Source organism: Scyliorhinus torazame, chromosome 31 (genome assembly GCF_047496885.1).
Source record: "Scyliorhinus torazame isolate Kashiwa2021f chromosome 31, sScyTor2.1, whole genome shotgun sequence".
NCBI classification, from domain to species: domain Eukaryota; kingdom Metazoa; phylum Chordata; class Chondrichthyes; order Carcharhiniformes; family Scyliorhinidae; genus Scyliorhinus; species Scyliorhinus torazame.
In genome coordinates, this window is record NC_092737.1 from 19,301,383 (window position 1) to 19,326,998 (window position 25,616).

The 25,616-nt window shown below is 53.7% G+C and overlaps 1 protein-coding gene across 11 annotated transcripts in view; it reads left to right on the forward strand.

Annotated features, from left to right (window-relative positions):
• LOC140404742 (actin-like protein 6B) overlaps positions 1–25,616 on the forward strand; it is a 206,871-nt gene that overhangs the window by 16,096 nt on the left and 165,159 nt on the right. For 9 of the 11 annotated variants that reach the window (XM_072493451.1, XM_072493444.1, XM_072493442.1 and 6 more), the window contains exons 2-3: positions 18,480–18,556; positions 24,839–25,004. In XM_072493451.1, coding sequence (XP_072349552.1) covers positions 24,887–25,004 — 118 coding nt within the window. In that variant the 5' untranslated portion in view covers positions 18,480–18,556; positions 24,839–24,886. The remainder of the gene's footprint in view (positions 1–18,479; positions 18,557–24,838; positions 25,005–25,616) is intronic. The other 2 variants (XM_072493453.1, XM_072493452.1) reach the window with 1 other exon arrangement.

Below are 25,616 nucleotides of genomic sequence, written 5' to 3' on the forward strand. Positions count from 1 at the left end.
CTGTACCGCTAACCGGTGTCCCTGTTAGTGTCTGTACCGCTAACCGGTGTCCCTGTCAGTGTCTGTACCGCTAACCGGTGTCCCTGTTAGTGCCTGTACCGCTAACCGGTGTCCCTGTTAGTGCCTGTACCGCTAACCGGTGTCCCTGTCAGTGTCTGTATCGCTAACCGGTGTCCCTGTTAGTGCCTGTACCGCTAACCGGTTTCCCTGTCAGTGTCTGTACCGCTAACCGGTGTCCCTGGTAGTGTCTGTACCGCTAACCGGTGTCCCTGTCAGTGTCTGTATCGCTAACCGGTGTCCCTGTTAGTGTCTGTACCGCTAACCGGTCTCCCTGTTAGTGTCTGTACCGCTAACCGGTGTCCCTGTTAGTGTCTGTACCGTTAACCGGTGTCCCTGTTAGTGTCTGTACCGTTAACCGATGTCCCTGTTAGTGTCTGTACCACTAACCGGTGTCCCTGTTAGTGTCTGTACCGCTAACCGGTGTCCCTGTTAGTGTCTGTACCGCTAACCGGTGTCCCTGTTAGTGTCTGTACCGCTAACCGGTGTCCCTGTCAGTGTCTGTACCGCTAACCGGTGTCCTGTTAGTGTCTGTACCGTTAACCGGTGTCCCTGTTAGTGTCTGTACCGCTAACCGGTGTCCCTGTTAGTGTCTGTACCGTTAACCGGTGTCCCTGTTAGTGTCTTTACCGTTAACCGGTGTCCTGTTAGTGTCTGTACCGCTAACCGGTGTCCCTGTTAGTGTCTGTACCGTTAACTGGTGTCCCTGTTAGTGTCTGTACCGCTAACCGGTGTCCCTGTTAGTATCTGTACCGCTAACCGGTGTTCCTGTCAGTGTCTGTACCGCTAACCGGTGTCCCTGTTAGTGTCTGTACCGTTAACCGGTGTCCCTGTTATTGTCTGTACTGCTAACCGGTGTCACTGTCAGTGTCTGTACCGTTAACCGGTGTCCCTGTTAGTGTCTGTACCGCTAACCGGTGTCACTGTCAGTGTCTGTACCGCTAACCGGTGTCCCTGTCAGTGTCTGTACCGCTAACCGGTGTCCCTGTTAGTGTCTGTACCGCTAACCGGTGTCACTGTCAGTGTCTGTACCGCTAACCGGTGTCACTGTCAGTGTCTGTACCGCTAACCGGTGTCCCTGTCAGTGTCTGTACCGTTAACCGATGTCCCTGTTAGTGTCTGTACCGCTAACCGGTGTCCCTGTCAGTGTCTGTACCGTTAACCGGTGTCCCTGTTATTGTCTGTACTGCTAACCGGTGTCCCTGTTAGTGTCTGTACCGTTAACCGATGTCCCTGTTAGTGTCAGTACCGTTTACCGGTGTCCCTGTTAGTGTCTGTACCACTAGCCGGTCTCCCTGTTAGTGTCTGTACCACTAACCGGTCTCCCTGTTAGTGTCTGTACCGTTACCCGGTGTCCCTGTTAGTGTCTGTACCGTTACCCGGTGTCCCTGTTAGTGTCTGTACCGTTAACCGGTGTCCCTGTCAGTGTCTGTACCGCTAACCGGTGTCCCTGTTAGTGTCTGTACCGTTAACCGGTGTCCCTGTTAGTGTCTGTACCGCTAACCGGTCTCCCTGTTAGTGTCTGTACCGCTAACCGGTGTCCCTGTCAGTGTCTGTACCGCTAACCGGTGACCCTGTCAGTGTCTGTACCGTTAACCGATGTCCCTGTTAGTGTCTGTACCGTTAACCGGTGTCCCTGTCAGTGTCTGTACCGCTAACCGGTGTCCCTGTTAGTGTCTGTACTGCTAACCGGTGTCCCTGTTAGTGTCTGTACCGCTAACCGGTGTCCCTGTTAGTGTCTGTACCACTAACCGGTGTCCCTGTCAGTGTCTGTACCGCTAACCGGTGTCCCTGTCAGTGTCTGTACCGCTAACCGGTGTCCCTGTTAGTCCCTGTACCGCTAACCGGTGTCCCTGTCAGTGTCTGTACCGCTAACCGGTGTCCCTGTCAGTGTCTGTACCGCTAACCGGTGTCCCTGTCAGTGTCTGTACCGCTAACCGGTGTCCCTGTCAGTGTCTGTACCGCTAACCGATGTCCCTGTTAGTGTCTGTACCGCTAACCGGTGTCCCTGTTAGTGTCTGTACCGTTAACCGATGTCCCTGTTAGTGTCTGTACCACTAACCGGTGTCCCTGTTAGTGTCTGTACCGCTAACCGGTGTCCCTGTTAGTGTCTGTACCACTAACCGGTGTCCCTGTTAGTGTCTGTTCCGTTAACCGGTGTCCCTGTCAGTGTCTGTACCGCTAACCGGTGTCCCTGTTAGTGTCTGTACTCCTAACCGGTGTCCCTGTCAGTGTCTGTACCGCTAACCGGTGTCCCTGTTAGTGTCTGTACCGCTAACCGGTGTCCCTGTTAGTGTCTGTACCGCTAACCGGTGTCCCTGTCAGTGTCTGTACCGCTAACCGGTGTCCCTGTCAGTGTCTGTACCGTTAACTGGTGTCCCTGTTAGTGTCTGTACCACTAACCGATGTCCCTGTTAGTGTCTGTACCGCTAACCGGTGTCCCTATCAGTGTCTGTACCGCTAACCGGTGTCCCTGTCAGTGTCTGTACCGCTAACCGGTGTCCCTGTTAGTGTCTGTACCGTTAACCGATGTCCCTGTTAGTGTCAGTACCGCTAACCGGTGTCCCTGTCAGTGTCTGTACCGTTAACCGGTGTCCCTGTTAGTGTCTGTACCGCTAACCGGTGTCCCTGTTAGTGTCTGTACCGCTAACCGTTGTCCCTGTTAGTGTCTGTACCGTTAACCGGTGTCCCTGTCAGTGTCTGTACCGTTAACCGGTGTCCCTGTTTGTGTCTGTACCACTAACCGGTGACCCTGTCAGTGTCTGTACCGCTAACCGATGTCCCTGTTAGTGTCTGTACCGTTAACCGGTGTCCCTGTCAGTGTCTGTACCGTTAACCGGTGTCCCTGTTAGTGTCTGTACCGCTAACCGGTGTCCCTGTCAGTGTCTGTACCGCTAACCGGTGTCACTGTCAGTGTCTGTACCGCTAACCGGTGTCCCTGTCAGTGTCTGTACCGTTAACCGGTGTCGCTGTCAGTGTATGTACCGTTAACCGATGTCCCTGTTAGTGTCAGTACCGTTTACCGGTGTCCCTGTTAGTGTCTGTACCACTAGCCGGTCTCCCTGTTAGTGTCTGTACCACTAACCGGTCTCCCTGTTAGTGTCTGTACCGTTACCCGGTGTCCCTGTTAGTGTCTGTACCGTTACCCGGTGTCCCTGTTAGTGTCTGTACCGTTAACCGGTGTCCCTGTCAGTGTCTGTACCGCTAACCGGTGTCCCTGTTAGTGTCTGTACCGTTAACCGGTGTCCCTGTTAGTGTCTGTACCGCTAACCGGTCTCCCTGTTAGTGTCTGTACCGCTAACCGGTGTCCCTGTCAGTGTCTGTACCGCTAACCGGTGACCCTGTCAGTGTCTGTACCGTTAACCGATGTCCCTGTTAGTGTCTGTACCGTTAACCGGTGTCCCTGTCAGTGTCTGTACCGCTAACCGGTGTCCCTGTTAGTGTCTGTACTGCTAACCGGTGTCCCTGTTAGTGTCTGTACCGCTAACCGGTGTCCCTGTTAGTGTCTGTACCACTAACCGGTGTCCCTGTCAGTGTCTGTACCGCTAACCGGTGTCCCTGTCAGTGTCTGTACCGCTAACCGGTGTCCCTGTTAGTCCCTGTACCGCTAACCGGTGTCCCTGTCAGTGTCTGTACCGCTAACCGGTGTCCCTGTCAGTGTCTGTACCGCTAACCGGTGTCCCTGTCAGTGTCTGTACCGCTAACCGGTGTCCCTGTCAGTGTCTGTACCGCTAACCGATGTCCCTGTTAGTGTCTGTACCGCTAACCGGTGTCCCTGTTAGTGTCTGTACCGTTAACCGATGTCCCTGTTAGTGTCTGTACCACTAACCGGTGTCCCTGTTAGTGTCTGTACCGCTAACCGGTGTCCCTGTTAGTGTCTGTACCACTAACCGGTGTCCCTGTTAGTGTCTGTTCCGTTAACCGGTGTCCCTGTCAGTGTCTGTACCGCTAACCGGTGTCCCTGTTAGTGTCTGTACTCCTAACCGGTGTCCCTGTCAGTGTCTGTACCGCTAACCGGTGTCCCTGTTAGTGTCTGTACCGCTAACCGGTGTCCCTGTTAGTGTCTGTACCGCTAACCGGTGTCCCTGTCAGTGTCTGTACCGCTAACCGGTGTCCCTGTCAGTGTCTGTACCGTTAACTGGTGTCCCTGTTAGTGTCTGTACCACTAACCGATGTCCCTGTTAGTGTCTGTACCGCTAACCGGTGTCCCTGTCAGTGTCTGTACCGCTAACCGGTGTCCCTGTCAGTGTCTGTACCGCTAACCGGTGTCCCTGTTAGTGTCTGTACCGTTAACCGATGTCCCTGTTAGTGTCAGTACCGCTAACCGGTGTCCCTGTCAGTGTCTGTACCGTTAACCGGTGTCCCTGTTAGTGTCTGTACCGCTAACCGGTGTCCCTGTTAGTGTCTGTACCGCTAACCGTTGTCCCTGTTAGTGTCTGTACCGTTAACCGGTGTCCCTGTCAGTGTCTGTACCGTTAACCGGTGTCCCTGTTTGTGTCTGTACCACTAACCGGTGACCCTGTCAGTGTCTGTACCGCTAACCGATGTCCCTGTTAGTGTCTGTACCGTTAACCGGTGTCCCTGTCAGTGTCTGTACCGTTAACCGGTGTCCCTGTTAGTGTCTGTACCGCTAACCGGTGTCCCTGTCAGTGTCTGTACCGCTAACCGGTGTCACTGTCAGTGTCTGTACCGCTAACCGGTGTCCCTGTCAGTGTCTGTACCGTTAACCGGTGTCGCTGTCAGTGTATGTACCGTTAACCGGTGTCCCTGTTAGTGTCTGTACCGCTAACCGGTGTCCCTGTTAGTGTCTGTACCGCTAACCGGTGTCCCTGTCAGTGTCTGTACCGTTAACCGGTGTCGCTGTCAGTGTCTGTACCGTTAACCGGTGTCCCTGTCAGTGTCTGTACCGCTAACCGGTGTCCCTGTCAGTGTCTGTACCGCTAACCGGTGTCCCTGTTAGTGTCAGTACCGCTAACCGGTGTCCCTGTTAGTGTCTGTACCGTTAACCGGTGTCCCTGTTAGTGTCTGTACCGTTAACCGGTGTCCCTGTCAGTGTCTGTACCGCTAACCGGTGTCCCTGTTAGTGTCTGTACCGTTAACCGGTGTCCCTGTTAGTGTCTGTACCGCTAACCGGTGTCCCTGTCAGTGTCTGTACCGCTAACCGGTGTCCCTGTTAGTGTCAGTACCGCTAACCGGTGTCCCTGTTAGTGTCTGTACCGCTAACCGGTGTCCCTGTTAGTGTCTGTAACGCTAACCGGTGTCCCTGTTAGTGTCTGTACCGTTAACCGGTGTCCCTGTTAGTGTCTGTACCGCTAACCGGTGTCCTGTTAGTGTCTGTACCGCTAACCGGTGTCCCTGTTAGTGTCTGTACCGTTAACCGGTGTCCCTGTTAGTGTCTGTACCGCTAACCGGTGTCCCTGTCAGTGTCTGTACCGCTAACCGGTGTCCCTGTTAGTCCCTGTACCGCTAACGGTGTCCCTGTCAGTGTCTGTACCGCTAACCGGTGTCCCTGTTAGTGTCTGTACCGCTAACCGGTGTCCCTGTCAGTGTCTGTACCGCTAACCGGTGTCCCTGTCAGTGTCTGTACCGCTAACCGGTGTCCCTGTTAGTGTCTGTACCACTAACCGGTGTCCCTGTCAGTGTCTGTACCGCTAACCGGTGTCCCTGTTAGTGTCTGTACCGTTAACCGGTGTCCCTGTCAGTGTCTGTACCGCTAACCGGTGTCCCTGTTAGTGTCTGTACCGCTAACCGGTGTCCCTGTCAGTGTCTGTACCGTTAACCGGTGTCCCTGTTAGTGTCTGTACCGCTAACCGGTGTCCCTGTTAGTGTCTGTACCGTTAACCGATGTCCCTGTTAGTGTCTGTACCGCTAACCGGTGTCCCTGTTAGTGTCTGTACCACTAACCGGTGTCCCTGTTAGTGTCTGTACCGTTAACCGGTGTACCTGTATGTGTCTGAACCGCTAACCGGTGTCCCTGTTAGTGTCTGTACTGCTAACCGGTGTCCCTGTTAGTGTCTGTACCGCTAACCGGTGTCCCTGTCAGTGTCTGTACCGCTAACCGGTGTCCCTGTTAGTGTCTGTACCGCTAACCGGTGTCCCTGTCAGTGTCTGTACCGCTAACCGGTGTCCCTGTCAGTGTCTGTACCGTTAACCGGTGTCCCTGTTAGTGTCTGTACCACTAACCGGTGTCCCTGTTAGTGTCTGTACCGCTAACCGGTGTCCCTGTTAGTGTCTGTACCGCTAACCGATGTCCCTGTTAGTGTCTGTATCGCTAACCGGTGTCCCTGTCAGTGTCTGTACCGCTAACCGGTGTCCCTGTCAGTGTCTGTACCGCTAACCGGTGTCCCTGTCAGTGTCTGTACCGCTAACCGGTGTCCCTGTCAGTGTCTGTACCGCTAACCGGTGTCCCTGTCAGTGTCTGTACCGCTAACCGGTGTCCCTGTCAGTGTCTGTACCGTTAACCGATGTCCCTGTTAGTGTCTGTACCGTTAACCTGTGTCCATGTTAGTGTCTGTACCGCTAACCGGTGTCCCTGTCAGTGTCTGTACCGTTAACCGGTGTCCCTGTTAGTGTCTGTACCGCTAACCGGTGTCCCTGTTAGTGTCTGTACCGCTAACCGGTGTCCTATTAGTGTCTGTACCGCTAACCGGTGTCCCTGTTAGTGTCTGTACCGCTAACCGGTGTCCCTGTTAGTGTCTGTACCGTTAACCGGTGTCCCTGTTAGTGTCTGTACCGCTAACCGGTGTCCCTGGTAGTGTCTGTACCGCTAACCGGTGTCCCTGTCAGTGTCTGTATCGCTAACCGGTGTCCCTGTTAGTGTCTGTACCGTTACCCGGTGTCCCTGTTAGTGTCTGTACCGTTAACCGGTGTCCCTGTTAGTGTCTGTACCGCTAACCGGTGTCCCTGTTAGTGTCTGTACCGCTAACCGGTGTCCCTGTCAGTGTCTGTACCGCTGTCCGGTGTCCCTGTTAGTGCCTGTACCGCTAACCGGTGTCCCTGTCAGTGTCTGTATCGCTAACCGGTGTCCCTGTTAGTGCCTGTACCGCTAACCGGTTTCCCTGTCAGTGTCTGTACCGCTAACCGGTGTCCCTGGTAGTGTCTGTACCGCTAACCGGTGTCCCTGTCAGTGTCTGTGTCGCTAACCGGTGTCCCTGTTAGTGTCTGTACCGCTAACCGGTGTCCCTGTTAGTGTCTGTACTGCTAACCGGTGTCCCTGTTAGTGTCTGTACCGCTAACCGGTGTCCCTGTCAGTGTCTGTACCGCTAACCGGTGTCCCTGTTAGTGTCTGTACTGCTAACCGGTGTCCCTGTTAGTGTCTGTACCGCTAACCGGTGTCCCTGTCAGTGTCTGTACCGCTAACCGGTGTCCCTGTCAGTGTCTGTACCGTTAACCGGTGTCCCTGTTAGTGTCTGTACCGCTAACCGGTGTCCCTGTCAGTGTCTGTACCGCTAACCGGTGTCCCTGTTAGTGTCTGTACCGCTTACCGGTGTCCCTGTTAGTGTCTGTACCGCTTACCGGTGTCCCTGTCAGTGTCTGTACCGCTAACCGGTGTCCCTGTTAGTCCCTGTACTGCTAACCGGTGTCCCTGTCAGTGTCTGTACCGCTAACCGGTGTCCCTGTCAGATTCTGTACCGCTAACCGGTGTCCCTGTCAGTGTCTGTACCGCTAACCGATGTCCCTGTTAGTGTCTGTACCGCTAACCGGTGTCCCTGTCAGATTCTGTACCGCTAACCGGTGTCCCTGTTAGTGTCTGTACCGCTAACCGGTGTCCCTGTCAGATTCTGTACCGCTAACCGGTGTCCCTGTCAGTGTCTGTACCGCTAACCGATGTCCCTGTTAGTGTCTGTACCGTTAACCGGTGTCCCTGTCAGTGTCTGTACCGCTAACCGGTGTCCCTGTTAGTGTCTGTACCGTTAACCGGTGTCCCTGTCAGTGTCTGTACCGTTAACCGGTGTCCCTGTTAGTGTCTGTACCACTAACCGGTGTCCCTGCTAGTGTCTGTACCGCTAACCGATGTCCCTGTTAGTGTCTGTACCGTTACCCGGTGTCCCTGTCAGTGTCTGTACCGCTAACCGGTGTCCCTGTTAGTGTCTGTACCGCTAACCGGTGTCCCTGTCAGTGTCTGTACCGCTAACCGGTGTCCCTGTTAGTGTCTGTACCGTTAACCGATGTCCCTGTTAGTGTCAGTACCGCTAACCGGTGTCCCTGTCAGTGTCTGTACCGTTAACCGGTGTCCCTGTTAGTGTCTGTACCGCTAACCGGTGTCCCTGTTAGTGTCTGTACCGCTAACCGGTGTCCCTGTTAGTGTCTGTACCGTTAACCGGTGTCCCTGTCAGTGTCTGTACCGTTAACCGGTGTCCCTGTTAGTGTCTGTACCGCTAACCGGTGTCCCTGTCAGTGTCTGTACCGTTAACCGGTGTCCCTGTCAGTGTCTGTACCGTTAACCGGTGTCCCTGTTAGTGTCTGTACCGTTAACCCGTGTCCCTGTTAGTGTCTGTACCGCTAACCGGTGTCCCTGTTAGTGTCAGTACCGCTAACCGGTGTCCTGTTAGTGTCTGTACCGCTAACCGGTGTCCCTGTTAGTGTCTGTACCGCTAACCGGTGTCCCTGTTAGTGTCTGTACCGTTAACCGGTGTCCCTGTTAGTGTCTGTACCGCTTACCGGTGTCCCTGTCAGTGTCTGTACCGCTAACCGGTGTCCCTGTTAGTCCCTGTACTGCTAACCGGTGTCCCTGTCAGTGTCTGTACCGCTAACCGGTGTCCCTGTTAGTGTCTGTACCGCTAACCGGTGTCCCTGTCAGATTCTGTACCGCTAACCGGTGTCCCTGTCAGTGTCTGTACCGCTAACCGATGTCCCTGTTAGTGTCTGTACCGTTAACCGGTGTCCCTGTCAGTGTCTGTACCGCTAACCGGTGTCCCTGTTAGTGTCTGTACCGTTAACCGGTGTCCCTGTTAGTGTCTGTACCGCTAACCGGTGTCCCTGTTAGTGTCTGTACCGTTAACCGATGTCCCTGTTAGTGTCTGTACCACTAACCGGTGTCCCTGTTAGTGTCTGTACCGCTAACCGGTGTCCCTGTTAGTGTCTGTACCACTAACCGGTGTCCCTGTTAGTGTCTGTACCGTTAACCGGTGTCCCTGTCAGTGTCTGTACCGCTAACCGGTGTCCCTGTTAGTGTCTGTACCGCTAACCGTTGTCCCTGTCAGTGTCTGTACCACTAACCGGTGTCCCTGTTAGTGTCTGTACTGCTAACCGGTGTCCCTGTTAGTGTCTGTACCGCTAACCGGTGTCCCTGTTAGTGTCTGTACCGCTAACCGGTGTCCCTGTCAGTGTCTGTACCGCTAACCGGTGTCCCTGTTAGTGCCTGTACCGCTAACCGGTGTCCCTGTTAGTGCCTGTACCGCTAACCGGTGTCCCTGTCAGTGTCTGTATCGCTAACCGGTGTCCCTGTTAGTGCCTGTACCGCTAACCGGTTTCCCTGTCAGTGTCTGTACCGCTAACCGGTGTCCCTGGTAGTGTCTGTACCGCTAACCGGTGTCCCTGTCAGTGTCTGTATCGCTAACCGGTGTCCCTGTTAGTGTCTGTACCGCTAACCGGTGTCCCTGTTCGTGTCTGTACCGCTAACCGGTGTCCCTGTTAGTGTCTGTACCGTTAACCGGTGTCCCTGTTAGTGTCTGTACCGTTAACCGATGTCCCTGTTAGTGTCTGTACCACTAACCGGTGTCCCTGTTAGTGTCTGTACCGCTAACCGGTGTCCCTGTCAGTGTCTGTACCGCTAACCGGTGTCCTGTTAGTGTCTGTACCGTTAACCGGTGTCCCTGTTAGTGTCTGTACCGCTAACCGGTGGCCCTGTTAGTGTCTGTACCGTTAACCGGTGTCCCTGTTAGTGTCTGTACCGTTAACCGGTGTCCTGTTAGTGTCTGTACCGCTAACCGGTGTCCCTGTTAGTGTCTGTACCGTTAACTGGTGTCCCTGTTAGTGTCTGTACCGCTAACCGGTGTCCCTGTTAGTATCTGTACCGCTAACCGGTGTTCCTGTCAGTGTCTGTACCGCTAACCGGTGTTCCTGTCAGTGTCTGTACCGCTAACCGATGTCCCTGTTAGTGTCTGTACCGCTAACCGGTGACCCTGTCAGTGTCTGTACCGTTAACCGATGTCCCTGTTAGTGTCTGTACCGTTAACCGGTGTCCCTGTTATTGTCTGTACTGCTAACCGGTGTCCCTGTTAGTGTCTGTACCGTTAACCGATGTCCCTGTTAGTGTCAGTACCGTTTACCGGTGTCCCTGTCAGTGTCTGTACCGCTAACCGGTGTCCCCGTTAGTGTCTGTACCACTAGCCGGTCTCCCTGTTAGTGTCTGTACCACTAACCGGTCTCCCTGTTAGTGTCTGTACCGTTAACCGGTGTCCCTGTTAGTGTCTGTACCGCTAACCGGTGTCCCTGTCAGTGTCTGTACCGCTAACCGGTGTCCCTGTCAGTGTCTGTACCGCTAACCGGTGTCCCTGTCAGTGTCTGTACCGCTAACCGGTGTCCCTGTTAGTGTCTGTACCGTTACCCGGTGTCCCTGTTAGTGTCTGTACCGTTAACCGGTGTCCCTGTCAGTGTCTGTACCGCTAACCGGTGTCCTGTTAGTGTCTGTACCGTTAACCGGTGTCCCTGTTAGTGTCTGTACCGTTAACCGGTGTCCCTGTCAGTGTCTGTACCGCTAACCGGTGTCCCTGTCAGTGTCTGTACCGCTAACCGGTGTCCCTGTCAGTGTCTGTACCGTTAACCGATGTCCCTGTCAGTGTCTGTACCGCTAACCGGTGTCCCTGTTAGTGTCTGTACCGTTAACCGGTGTCCCTGTCAGTGTCTGTACCGTTAACCGGTGTCCCTGTTAGTGTCTGTACCACTAACCGGTGTCCCTGCTAGTGTCTGTACCGCTAACCGATGTCCCTGTTAGTGTCTGTACCGCTAACCGGTGTCCCTGTTAGTGTCTGTACCGCTAACCGGTGTCCCTGTCAGTGTCTGTACCGCTAACCGGTGTCCCTGTTAGTGTCTGTACCGCTAACCGGTGTCCCTGTCAGTGTCTGTACCGCTAACCGATGTCACTGTCAGTGTCTGTACCGCTAACCGGTGTCCCTGTTAATGTCTGTACCGCTAACCGGTGTCCCTGTTAGTGTCTGTACCGTTACCCGGTGTCCCTGTTAGTGTTGTACCACTAACCGGTGTCCCTGTCAGTGTCTGTACCGCTAACCGGTGTCCCTGTCAGTGTCTGTACCGCTAACCGGTGTCCCTGTTAGTGTCTGTACAGTTAACCGGTATCCCTGTTAGTGTCTGTACCGTTAACCGATGTCCCTGTTAGTGTCAGTACCGCTAACCGGTGTCCCTGTCAGTGTCTGTACCGTTAACCGGTGTCCCTGTTAGTGTCTGTACCGCTAACCGGTGTCCCTGTTAGTGTCTGTACCGTTAACCGGTGTCCCTGTTAGTGTCTGTACCGCTAACCGGTGTCCCTGTCAGTGTCTGTACCGTTAACCGGTGTCCCTGTTAGTGTCTGTACCGCTAACCGGTGTCCCTGTTAGTGTCTGTACCGTTAACCGGTGTCCCTGTCAGTGTCTGTACCGTTAACCGGTGTCCATGTTAGTGTCTGTACCGCTAACCGGTGTCCCTGTCAGTGTCTGTACCGTTAACCGGTGTCCCTGTCAGTGTCTGTACCGTTAACCGGTGTCCCTGTTAGTGTCTGTACCGTTAACCCGTGTCCCTGTTAGTGTCTGTACCGCTAACCGGTGTCCCTGTTAGTGTCAGTACCGCTAACTGGTGTCCTGTTAGTGTCTGTACCGCTAACCGGTGTCCCTGTTAGTGTCTGTACCGCTAACCGGTGTCCCTGTTAGTGTCTGTACCGTTAACCGGTGTCCCTGTTAGTGTCTGTACCGCTTACCGGTGTCCCTGTCAGTGTCTGTACCGCTAACCGGTGTCCCTGTTAGTCCCTGTACTGCTAACCGGTGTCCCTGTCAGTGTCTGTACCGCTAACCGGTGTCCCTGTTAGTGTCTGTACCGCTAACCGGTGTCCCTGTCAGATTGTGTACCGTTAACCGGTGTCCCTGTCAGTGTCTGTACCGCTAACCGATGTCCCTGTTAGTGTCTGTACCGTTAACCGGTGTCCCTGTCAGTGTCTGTACCGCTAACCGGTGTCCCTGTTAGTGTCTGTACCGTTAACCGGTGTCCCTGTTAGTGTCTGTACCGTTAACCGGTGTCCCTGTTAGTGTCTGTACCGCTAACCGGTGTCCCTGTTAGTGTCTGTACCGTTAACCGATGTCCCTGTTAGTGTCTGTACCACTAACCGGTGTCCCTGTTAGTGTCTGTACCGCTAACCGGTGTCCCTGTTAGTGTCTGTACCACTAACCGGTGTCCCTGTTAGTGTCTGTACCGTTAACCGGTGTCCCTGTCAGTGTCTGTACCGCTAACCGGTGTCCCTGTTAGTGTCTGTACCGCTAACCGGTGTCCCTGTCAGTGTCTGTACCACTAACCGGTGTCCCTGTTAGTGTCTGTACTGCTAACCGGTGTCCCTGTTAGTGTCTGTACCGCTAACCGGTGTCCCTGTTAGTGTCTGTACCGCTAACCGGTGTCCCTGTCAGTGTCTGTACCGCTAACCGGTGTCCCTGTTAGTGCCTGTACCGCTAACCGGTGTCCCTGTTAGTGCCTGTACCGCTAACCGGTGTCCCTGTCAGTGTCTGTATCGCTAACCGGTGTCCCTGTCTGTGTCTGTACCGCTAACCGGTGTCCCTGGTAGTGTCTGTACCGCTAACCGGTGTCCCTGTCAGTGTCTGTATCGCTAACCCGTGTCCCTGTTAGTGTCTGTACCGCTAACCGGTGTCCCTGTTAGTGTCTGTACCGCTAACCGGTGTCCCTGTTAGTGTCTGTACCGTTAACCGGTGTCCCTGTTAGTGTCTGTACCGTTAACCGATGTCCCTGTTAGTGTCTGTACCACTAACCGGTGTCCCTGTTAGTGTCTGTACCGCTAACCGGTGTCCCTGTTAGTGTCTGTACCGCTAACCGGTGTCCCTGTCAGTGTCTGTACCGCTAACCGGTGTCCTGTTAGTGTCTGTACCGTTAACCGGTGTCCCTGTTAGTGTCTGTACCGCTAACCGGTGTCCCTGTTAGTGTCTGTACCGTTAACCGGTGTCCCTGTCAGTGTCTGTACCGTTAACCGGTGTCCCTGTCAGTGTCTGTACCGGTAACCGGTGTTCCTGTCAGTGTCTGTACCGCTAACCGGTGTCCCTGTCAGTGTCTGTACCGTTAACCGGTGTCCCTGTCAGTGTCTGTACCGCTAACCGGTGTCCCTGTCAGTGTCTGTACCGCTAACCGGTGTCCCTGTTAGTGTCTGTACCGCTAACCGGTGTCCCTGTCAGTGTCTGTACCGGTAACCGGTGTCCCTGTCAGTGTCTGTACCGCTAACCGGTGTCCCTGTTAGTATCTGTACCGCTAACCGGTGTTCCTGTCAGTGTCTGTACCGCTAACCGGTGTTCCTGTCAGTGTCTGTACCGCTAACCGATGTCCCTGTTAGTGTCTGTACCGCTAACCGGTGACCCTGTCAGTGTCTGTACCGTTAACCGATGTCCCTGTTAGTGTCTGTACCGTTAACCGGTGTCCCTGTTATTGTCTGTACTGCTAACCGGTGTCCCTGTTAGTGTCTGTAGCGTTAACCGATGTCCCTGTTAGTGTCAGTACCGTTTACCGGTGTCCCTGTTAGTGTCTGTACCGCTAACCGGTGTCCCTGTCAGTGTCTGTACCACTAGCCGGTCTCCCTGTTAGTGTCTGTACCACTAACCGGTCTCCCTGTTAGTGTCTGTACCGCTAACCGGTGTCCCTGTTAGTGTCTGTACCGCTAACCGGTGTCCCTGTTAGTGTCTGTACCGTTAACCGGTATCCCTGTTAGTGTCTGTACCGTTACCCGGTGTCCCTGTTAGTGTCTGTACCGCTAACCGGTGTCCCTGTCAGTGTCTGTACCGCTAACCGGTGTCCCTGTCAGTGCCTGTACCGTTACCCGGTGTCACTGTCAGTGTCTGTACCGCTAACCGGTGTCCCTGTTAGTGTCTGTACCGCTAACCGGTGTCCCTGTTAGTGTCTGTACCGCTAACCGATGTCCCTGTTAGTGTCAGTACCGTTTACCGGTGTCCCTGTTAGTGTCTGTACCACTAGCCGGTCTCCCTGTTAGTGTCTGTACCGCTAACCGGTGTCCCTGTCAGTGTCTGTACCGCTAACCGGTATCCCTGTTAGTGTCTGTACCGCTAACCGGTGTCCCTGTTAGTGTCTGTACCGCTAACCGGTGTCCCTGTTAGTGTCTGTACCGCTAACCGGTGTCCCTGTCAGTGTCTGTACCGCTAACCGGTGTCCCTGTTAGTGTCTGTACCACTAACCGGTCTCCCTGTTAGTGTCTGTACCGTTAACCGGTGTCCCTGTTAGTGTCTGTACCGTTACCCGGTGTCCCTGTCAGTGTCTGTACCGTTAACCGGTGTCCCTGTCAGTGTCTGTACCGCTAACCGGTGTCCCTGTTAGTGTCTGTACCGCTAACCGGTCTCCCTGTTAGTGTCTGTACTGCTAACCGGTGTCCCTGTCAGTGTCTGTACCGCTAACCGGTGTCCCTGTTAGTGTCTGTACCGCTAACCGGTGTCCCTGTCAGTGTCTGTACCGCTAACCGGTGTCCCTGTCAGTGTCTGTACCGCTAACCGGTGTCCCTGTTAGTGTCTGTACCGCTAACCGGTCTCCCTGTTAGTGTCTGTACCGCTAACCGGTGTCCCTGTCAGTGTCTGTACCGCTAACCGGTGACCCTGTCAGTGTCTGTACCGTTAACCGATGTCCCTGTTAGTGTCTGTACCGTTAACCGGTGTCCCTGTTAGTGTCTGTACCACTAACCGGTGTCCCTGTCAGTGTCTGTACCGCTAACCGGTCTCCCTGTTAGTGTCTGTACTGCTAACCGGTGTCCCTGTTAGTGTCTGTACCGCTAACCGGTGTCCCTGTTAGTGTCTGTACCGTTACCCGGTGTCCCTGTTAGTGTCTGTACCGCTATCCGGTGTCCCTGTTAGTGTCTGTACCGTTAACCGGTGTTCCTGTCAGTGTCTGTACCGCTAACCGGTGTTCCTGTCAGTGTCTGTACCGCTAACCGGTGACCCTGTCAGTGTCTGTACCGCTAACCGGTGTCCCTGTTAGTGTGAGTACCGCTAACCGGTGTCCCTGTTAGTGTCTGTACCGTTAACCGGTGTCCCTGTCAGTGTCTGTACCGCTAACCGGTGTCACTGTTAGTGTGAGTACCGCTAACCGGTGTCCTGTTAGTGTCTGTACCGCTAACCGGTGTCCCTGTTAGTGTCTGTACCGCTAACCGGTGTCCCTGTTAGTGTCTGTACCGCTAACCGGTGTCCCTGTCAGTGTCTGTACCGCTAACCGGTGTCCCTGTTAGTGTCTGTACCGCTAACCGGTGCCCTGTTAGTGTCTGTACCGCTAACCGGTGTCCCTGTCAGTGTCTGTACCGCTAACCGGTGTCACTGTTAGTGTCTGTACCGCTAACCGGTGTCCCTGTCAGTGTCTGTACCGCTAACCGGTGTCCCTGTCAGTGTCTGTACCGCTAACCGGTGTCACTGTTAGTGTCTGTACCGCTAACCGGTGTCCCTGTTAGTGTCTGTACCGTTAACCGGTGTCCCTGTTAGTGTCTGTCCCGCTAACCGGTGTCACTGTTAGTGTCTGTCCCGCTAACCGGTGTCACTGTTAGTGTCTGTCCCGCTAACCGGTGTCCCTGTTAGTGTCTGTACCGCTAACCGGTGTCCCTGTCAGTGTCTGTACCGCTAACCGGTGACCCTGTCACTGTCTGTACCGCTAACCGGTGTCCCTGTCAGTGTCTGTACGGCTAACCGATGTCCCTGTCAGTGTCTGTACCGCTAACCGGTGTCCCTGTTAGTGTCTGTACCGCTAACCGGTGTCCCTGTTAGTGTCTGTACCGCTAACCGGAGACCCTGTCAGTGTCTATACCGCTAACCGGTGTCCCTGTCAGTGTCTGTACCGCTAACCGGTGTCACTTTTAGTGTCTGTCCCGCTAACCGGTGACCCTGTCAGTGTCTGTACCGCTAACCGGTGTCCCTGTCAGTGTCTGTACCGCTAACCGATGTCCCTGTTAGTGTCTGTACCGCTAACCGTTGTCCCTGTCAGTGTCTGTACCGCTAACCGTTGTCCCTGTCAGTGTCTGTACCGCTAACCGGTATCCCTGTCAGTGTCTGTACCGCTAACCGATGTCCCTGTTAGTGTCTGTACCGCTAACCGGTGTCCCTGTCAGTGTCTGTACCGTTAACCGGTGTCCCTGTTAGTGTCTGTACCGCTAACCGGTGTCCCTGTTAGTGTCTGTACCGTTAACCGGTGTCCCTGTTAGTGTCTGTACCGCTAACCGGTCTCCCTGTTTGTGTCTGTACCGCTAACCTGTGTCCCTGTTAGTGTCTATACCGCTAACCGGTGTCCCTGTCAGTGTCTGTACCGTTAACCGGTGTCCCTGTTAGTGTCTGTACCACTAACCGGTGTCCCTGTTAGTGTCTGTACCGCTAACCGGTGTCCCTGTTAGTGTCTGTACCGCTAACCGGAGACCCTGTCAGTGTCTATACCGCTAACCGGTGTCCCTGTCAGTGTCTGTACCGCTAACCGGTGTCACTTTTAGTGTCTGTCCCGCTAACCGGTGACCCTGTCAGTGTCTGTACCGCTAACTGGTGTCCCTGTCAGTGTCTGTACCGCTAACCGATGTCCCTGTTAGTGTCTGTACCGCTAACCGTTGTCCCTGTCAGTGTCTGTACCGCTAACCGTTGTCCCTGTCAGTGTCTGTACCGCTAACCGGTATCCCTGTCAGTGTCTGTACCGCTAACCGATGTCCCTGTTAGTGTCTGTACCGCTAACCAGTGTCCCTGTCAGTGTCTGTACCGTTAACCGGTGTCCCTGTTAGTGTCTGTACCGCTAACCGGTGTCCCTGTTAGTGTCTGTACCGTTAACCGGTGTCCCTGTTAGTGTCTGTACCGCTAACCGGTCTCCCTCTTTGTGTCTGTACCGCTAACCTGTGTCCCTGTTAGTGTCTGTACCGCTAACCGGTGTCCCTGTCAGTGTCTGTACCGTTAACCGGTGTCCCTGTTAGTGTCTGTACCGCTAACCGGTGTCCCTGTTAGTGTCTGTACCATTAACCGGTGTCACTGTTAGTGTCTGTACCGTTACCCGGTGTCCCTGTTAGTGTCTGTACCGCTAACCGATGTCCCTGTTAGTGTTTGTACCGTTAACCGGTGTCCCTGTCAGTGTCTGTACCGCTAACCGGTGTCCCTGTTAGTGTCTGTACCGTTAACCGGTGTCCCCGTTAGTGTCTGTACTGCTAACCGGTGTCCCTGTCAGTGTCTGTACCGCTAACCGGTGTCCCTGTTAGTGTCTGTACCGCTAACCGGTGTCCCTGTCAGTGTCTGTACTGCTAACCGGTGTCCCTGTGAGTGTCTGTACCGCTAACCGGTGTCCCTGTCAGTGTCTGTACCGCTAACCGGTGTCCCTGTTAGTGTCTGTATCGCTAACCGGTGTCCCTGTCAGTGTCTGTACCTTTAACCGGTGTCCCTGTTAGTGTCTGTACCGTTAACCGGTGTCCCTGTTAGTGTCTGTACCGCTAACCGGTGTCACTGTTAGTGTCTGTACCGCTAACCGGTGTCACTGTTAGTGTCTGTACCGCTAACCGGTGTCACTGTTAGTGTCTGTACCGCTAACCGGTGACCCTGTCAGTGTCTGTACCGCTAACCGGTGTCCCTGTTAGTGTCTGTACCGCTAACCTGTGTCCCTGTTAGTGTCTGTACCGCTAACCGGTGTCCCTGTCAGTGTCTGTACCGCTAACCGGTGTCCCTGTCAGTGTCTGTACTGCTAACCGGTGTCACTGTTAGTGCCTGTACCGCTAACCGGTGTCCCTGTCAGTGTCTGTACCGCTAACCGGTGTCCCTGTTAGTGTCTGTACCGCTAACCGGTGACCCTGTCAGTGTCTGTACCGCTAACCGGTGTCACAGTTAGTGTCTGTACCGCTAACCGGTGTCCCTGTCAGTGTCTGTACCGCTAACCGGTGTCCCTGTTAGTGTCTGTACCACTAACCGGTGACCCTGTCAGTGTCTGTATCGCTAACCGGTGTCACTGTTAGTGTCTGTACCGCTAACCGGTGTCTCTGTTTGTGTCTGTACCGATAACCGGTGTCCCTGTTAGTGTCTGTACCGCTAACCGGTGTCCCTGTTAGTGTCTGTACCGCTAACCGGTGTCCCTGTCAGTGTCAGTACCGCTAACCGGTGTCTCTGTTTGTGTCTGTACCACTAACCGGTGTCCCTGTTAGTGTCTGTACCGCTAACCGCTGTCCCGTTTCCCTGTTGGTGTGCCCAGACTGTGCTGCTAACGCTGTTTTTTCTCGCCCTCAGATGAAGTCGGAGCTCTTGTCTTTGACATTGGGTCGTACACCGTGCGTGCAGGTTATGCTGGGGAGGACTGTCCTAAGGTAATATGATGCTGATAAAACCACCTTCCTCTCCCATCACCCTTCCTGCTGTTCAAGTCTATCCCCACACAGCTCCCCAAATTGCAATGATTTGCGGGCACCTACCTCCCCTGGGAGTGTTTGATGGGGATAGAGTACAGGGAGCTTTACTCTGTATCTAACCCCGTGCTGTACCTGTCCTGGGAGTGTTTGGGGATTTGTGTAGAGGGAGCTTTACTCTGTATCTAACCCCGTGCTGTATCTGCCCTGGGAGTGTTTGATGGGGACAGTGTAGAGGGAGCTTTACTCTGTATCTAACCCCGTGCTGTACCTGTCCTGGGAGTGTTTTATGGGGTCAGTGTAGAGGGAGCTTTACTCTGTATCTAACACCGTGCTGTACCTGCCCTGGGAATGTTTGATAAGGACAGTGTAGAGGGAGCTTTACTCTGTATCTAACCCCGTGCTTTACCTGTCCTGGGAGTGTTGGATGGGGACAGTGTCGAGGGAGCTTTACTCTGCATCTAACCCCGTGCTGTACCTGTCGTGGGAGTGTTTGATGGGGACAGTATAGAGGGAGCCTTACTCTGTATCTAACCCCGTGCTGTACCTATCCTGGGAGTGTTTGATGGGGACAGTGTAGAGGGTGCTTTACTCTGTATCTAACCCCGTGCTGTACCTGTCCTGGGAGTGTTTGATGGGGACAGTGTAGAGGGTGCTTTACTCTGTATCTAACCCCGTGCTGTACCTGTCCTGGGAGTGTTTGATGGGGACAGTGTATAGGGAGCTTTACTCTGTATCTAACCCCGTGCTGTACCTGTCCTGGAGTGTTTGATGGGGACAGAGTAGAGGGAGCTTTACTCTGTATCTAACACCGTGCTGTACCTGTGCTGGGAGTGTTTGATGGGGACAGTGTAGAGGGAGATTTACTCTGTATCTAACCCCGTGCTGTACCTGTCCTGGGAGTGTTTGATAGGGACAGTGTAGAGGGAGCTTTACTCTGTATCTAACCCCGTTCTTTACCTGTCCTGGGAGTGTTTGATGGGGACAGTGTAGAAGGAGCTTTACTCTGTATCTAACCCCGTGCTGTATCTGTTCTGGGATTGTTTGATGGGGACAGTGAAGAGGGAGTTTTACTCTGTATCTAATGTCGTGCTGTACCTGTCCTGGGAGTGTTTGATGGGACAGTGTAGAGGGAACTTTACTCTGTATCTACCCCTGTGCTGTACCTGTCCTGGGAATGTTTGATGGGAACAGTGTAGAGGGAGCTTTACTCTGTATCTAACCCCGTGCTGTACCTGTCCTGGGAGTGTTTGATGGGACAGTGTAGAGGGAACTTTACTCTGTATCTAACCCCGTGCTGTACCTGTCCTGGAGTGTTTGATGGGGACAGAGTAGAGTGAGCTTTACTCTATATCTAACACCGTGCTCTACCTGTGCTGGGAGTGTTTGATGGGGACAGTGTAGAGGGAGCTTTACTCTGTGTCTAACCCCGTGCTGTACCTGTCCTGGGAGTGTTTGATGGGGGACAGTGTAGAGGGAGCTTTATTCTGTATCTAACCCCGTGCTGTACCTGTCCTGGGAGTGTTTGATGGGGGACAGTGTAGAGGGAGCTTTACTCTGTATCTAACCCCGTGCTGTACCTGTCCTGGGAGTGTTTGATGGGGGACAGTGTAGAGGGAGCTTTACTCTGTATCTAACCCCGTGCTGTACCTGTCCTGGGAGTGTTTGATGGGGGACAGTGTAGAGGGAGCTTTACTCTGTGTCTAACCCCGTGCTGTACCTGTCCTGGGAGTGTTTGATGGGGACAGTGTAGAGGGAGCTTTACTCTGTATCTAACCCCGTGCTGTACCTGTCCTGGGAGTGTTTGATGGGGACAGTGTAGAGGGAGCTTTACTCTGTATCTAACCCCGTGCTGTACCTGTCCTGGGAGTGTTTGATGGGGACAGTGTAGAGGGAGCTTTGCTCTGTATCTAACCCCGTGCTGTACCTGTCCTGGGAGTGTTTGATGGGGACAGTGTACAGAGAACATAGAACGATACAGTGCAGTACAGGCCCTTCGGCCCACGATGTTGCACCGACATGGGAAGTCTAAAAACAAAAGCCATCTAACCTACACTATGCCATTATCATCCATATGCTTATCCAATAAACTTTTAAATGCCCTCAATGTTGGCGAGTTCACTACTGTAGCAGGTAGGGCATTCCACGGCCTCACTACTCTTTGCGTAAAGAACCTACCTCTGACCTCTGTCCTATATCTATTACCCCTCAGTTTAAAGCTATGTCCCCTCGTGCCAGCCATTTCCATCCGCGGGAGAAGGCTCTCCCTGTCCACCCTATCCAACCCCCTGATCATTTTGTATGCCTCTATTAAGTCTCCTCTTAACCTTCTTCTCTCCAACGAAAACAGCCTCAAGTCCATTAGCCTTTCCTCATAAGATTTTCCCTCCATACCAGGCAACATCCTGGTAAATCTCCTCTGCACCCGCTCCAAAGCCTCCACGTCCTTCCTATAATGCGGTGACCAGAACTGTACGCAATACTCCAAATGCGGCCGTACCAGAGTTCTGTACAGCTGCAACATGACCTCCCGACTCCGGAACTCAATCCCTCTACCAATAAAGGCCAACACTCCATAGGCCTTCTTCACCACCCTATCAACCTGGGTGGCAACTTTCAGGGATTTATGTACATGGACACCGAGATCCCTCTGCTCATCCACACTTCCAAGAACTTTACCATTAGCCAAATATCCCGCATTCCTGTTATTCCTTCCAAAGTGAATCACCTCACACTTCTCTACATTAAACTCCATTTGCCACCTCGCAGCCCAGCTCTGCAGCTTATCTATGTCCCTCTGTAACTTGTAACACCTGCAACTGTACAGGGAGCTTTACTCTGTATCTAACCCCGTGCTGTACCTGTCCTGGGAGTGTTTGATGGGTCAGTGTAGAGGGAGCTTTGCTCTGTATCTAACCCCGTGCTGTACCGGTCCTGGGAGTGTTTGATGGGGACAGTGTAGAGTGAGCTTTACTCTGTATCTAACCCCGTGCTGTACCGGTCCTGGGAGTGTTTGATGGGGACAGTGTAGAGTGAGCTTTACTCTGTATCTAACCCCGTGCTGTACCTGTCCTGGGAGTGTTTGATGGGGACAGTGTAGAGGGAGCTTTACTCTGTATCTAACCCCGTGCTGTACCTGTCCTGGGAGTGTTTGATGGGGACAGTGCAGAGGGAGCTTTACTCTGTATCTAACCCCGTGCTGTACCTGCCCTGGGAGTGTTTGATGGGGACAGTGTAGAGGGAGCTTTACTCTGTGTCTAACCCCGTGCTGTACATGTCCTGGGAGTGTTTGATGGGGACAGTGTAGAGGGAGCTTCACTCTGTATCTAACCCCGTGCTGTACCTGTCCTGGGAGTGTTTGATGGGGACAGTGTAGAGGGAGCTTTACTCTGTATCTAACCCCGTGCTGTACCTGTCCTGGGAGTGTTTGATGGGGACAGTGTAGAGGGAGCTTTACTCTGTATCTAACCCCGTGCTGTACCTGTCCTGGGAGTGTTTGCTGGGGACAGTGTAGAGGGAGCTTTAGTCTGTATCTAACCCCGTGCTGTACCTGTCCTGGGAGTGTTTGATGGGGACAGTGTAGAGTGAGCTTTACTCTGTATCTAACCCCGTGCTGTACCGGTCCTGGGAGTGTTTGATGGGGACAGTGTAGAGGGAGCTTTACTCTGTATCTAACCCCGTGCTGTACCTGTCCTGGGAGTGTTTGATGGGGACAGTGTAGAGGGAGCTTTACTCTGTGTCTAACCCCGTGCTGTACCTGTCCTGGGAGTGTTTGATGGGGACAGTGTAGAGGGAGCTTTACTCTGTATCTAACCCCGTGCTGTACCTGTCCTGGGAGTGTTTGATGGGGACAGTGTAGAGGGAGCTTTGCTCTGTGTCTAACCCCGTGCTGTACCTGTCCTGGGAGTGTTTGATGGGGACAGTGTAGAGGGAGCTTCACTCTGTATCTAACCCCGTGCTGTACCTGACCTGGGAGTGTTTGATGGGGACAGTGTAGAGGGAGCTTTACTCTGTATCTAACCCCGTGCTGTACCTGTCCTGGGAGTGTTTGATGGGGACAGTGTAGATGGAGCTTTACTCTGTATCTAACCCCGTGCTGTACCTGTCCTGGGAGTGTTTGATGGGGACAGTGTAGAGGGAGCTTTACGCTGTATCTAACCCCGTGCTGTACCTATCCTGGGAGTGTTTGATGGGGACAGTGTAGAGGGAGTTTTACTCTCTATCTAACCCCGTGCTGTACCTGTCCTGGGAGTGTTTGATGGGGACAGTGTAGAGGGAGCTTTACTCTGTATCTAACCCCGTGCTGTACCTGTCCTGGGAGTGTTTGATGGGGACAGTGTAGCGGGAGCTTTACTCTGTATTTAACCCTGTGCTGTACCTGTCCTGGGAGTGTTTGATGGGGACAGTGTAGAGGGAGCTTCACTCTGTATCTAACCCTGTGCTGTACCTGTCCTGGGAGTGTTTGATGGGGACAGTGTAGAGGGAACTTTACTCTGTGTCTAACCCCGTGCTGTACCTGTCTTGGGAGTGTTTGATGGGGACAGTGTAGAGGGAGCTTCACTCTGTATCTAACCCCGTGCTGTACCTGTCCTGGGAGTGTTTGATGGGGACAGTGTAGCGGGAGCTTTACTCTGTATCTAACCCCGTGCTGTACCTGTCCTGGGAGTGTTTGATGGGGACAGTGTACAGGGAGCTTTACTCTGTATCTAACCCCGTGCTGTACCTGTCCTGGGAGTGTTTGATGGGGACAGTGTAGAGGGAGCTTTACTCTGTATCTAACCCCGTGCTGTACCTATCCTGGGAGTGTTTGATGGGGACAGTGTAGAGGGAGCTTTACTCTCTATGTAACCCCGTGCTGTACCTGTCCTGGGAGTGTTTGGTGGGGACAGTGTAGAGGGAGCTTTACTCTGTATCTAACCCCGTGCTGTACCTGTCCTGGGAGTGTTTGATTGGTCAGTGTAGAGGGAGCTTTACTCTGTATCTAACCCCGTGCTGTACCTGTCCTGGGAGTGTTTGATGGGGACAGTGTAGAGGGAGCTTTACTCTGTATCTAACCCCGTGCTGTACCTGTCCTGGGAGTGTTTGATGGGGACAGTGTAGAGGGAGCTTTACTCTGTATTTAACCCTGTGCTGTACCTGTCCTGGGAGTGTTTGATGGGGACAGTGTAGAGGGAGCTTCACTCTGTATCTAACCCTGTGCTGTACCTGTCCTGGGAGTGTTTGATGGGGACAGTGTAGAGGGAACTTTACTCTGTGTCTAACCCCGTGCTGTACCTGTCCTGGGAGTGTTTGATGGGGACAGTGTAGAGGGAGCTTCACTCTGTATCTAACCCCGTGCTGTACCTGTCCTGGGAGTGTTTGATGGGGACAGTGTAGCGGGAGCTTTACTCTGTATCTAACCCCGTGCTGTACCTGTCCTGGGAGTGTTTGATGGGGACAGTGTACAGGGAGCTTTACTCTGTATCTAACCCCGTGCTGTACCTGTCCTGGGAGTGTTTGATGGGGACAGTGTAGAGGGAGCTTTACTCTGTATCTAACCCCGTGCTGTACCTATCCTGGGAGTGTTTGATGGGGACAGTGTAGAGGGAGCTTTACTCTCTATGTAACCCCGTGCTGTACCTGTCCTGGGAGTGTTTGATGGGGACAGTGTAGAGGGAGCTTTACTCTGTATCTAACCCCGTGCTGTACCTGTCCTGGGAGTGTTTGATGGGTCAGTGTAGAGGGAGCTTTACTCTGTATCTAACCCCGTGCTGTACCTGTCCTGGGAGTGTTTGATGGGGACAGTGTAGAGGGAGCTTTACTCTGTATCTAACCCTGTGCTGTACCTGTCCTGGGAGTGTTTGATGGGGACAGTGTAGATGGAGCTTTACTCTGTATCTAACCCCATGCTGTACCTGTCCTGGGAGTGTTTGATGGGGACAGTGTAGCGGGAGCTTTACTCTGTATCTAACCCCGTGCTGTACCTGTCCTGGGAGTGTTTGATGGGGACAGTGTAGAGGGAGCTTTACTCTGTATCTAACCCCGTGCTGTTCCTGTCCTGGGAGTGTTTGATGGGTCAGTGTAGAGGGAGCTTTACTCTGTATCTAACGCCGTGCTCTCTCCCACCCCGTCCCTTCCTGGCTGAGTGCTGTGCACCCTGTGGACACACCCTGTTACATTATACAAACGCTTCCTCCCGTTCTCTTGCCGATGTCTCCCTTGGGAAGTCGGATGCAGGTGAATTCTCGTATGCTCCGCCCGCAGGCCGATTTCCCGACCACAGTCGGACTGCTGAACCATGAGGAGGCCGCCATGGATATCGACGGGGAGAAAGATGTCAAGTCGGGGAAGACGTACTACATCGACACCAACTCCCTCCACGTCCCTCGCGAGGGCGTGGAGGTCATCTCACCTCTGAAAAACGCAATGAGTGAGTGAGTGAGTGACTATCGGAGGGGAGTCGAGGGGAGGGAAGGGGGGTGGGTTGGGAGTTGATAGCCACAGGCTCAGCTTCATTCGACCCCCCCCCCCCTCCCCTCTTCCTCAGCCACTGTGTGGGGCGGGGCCTCTGGCGATTGTTCCAAGGGGGCATTGTTCAGGGGGTTGAGCTATTCCTCTGTGATGGGGTAGGGGGGGGGGGCATGGCAGCTGGACCCTAACTCCACCCCCTTTGGCGATCAGGGTTAATCCAGAGATGGCTCGGGCCTTCATCGTGTTTTATGCCTAACCTAGAGTTGACCTCCAACCCCGTCAGAACACGAGCAGGTGTCCTCTGTTGTCCATTGTAGAACGATCCACAGCACAGAAGGAGGCCATTTGCCCCCTGCATGCCTGTGCCAACCCACCTCCGCCCCCCCCCCCCCTCTTTCAGGCAGTGTCCTTGAGGCTTTAAGGGCAGGAACACGATACCATGTAATGGTCACAGTAATATTCTGCTGCTAAAATGAGGTGGCGTGCCCCCTTCAGGTCACAACGGCTAGCTTGCTGCGAAGTAAATACCGACGGAGGTCATCTGGAGTTTAATTGACTTTTTGTATGCTTG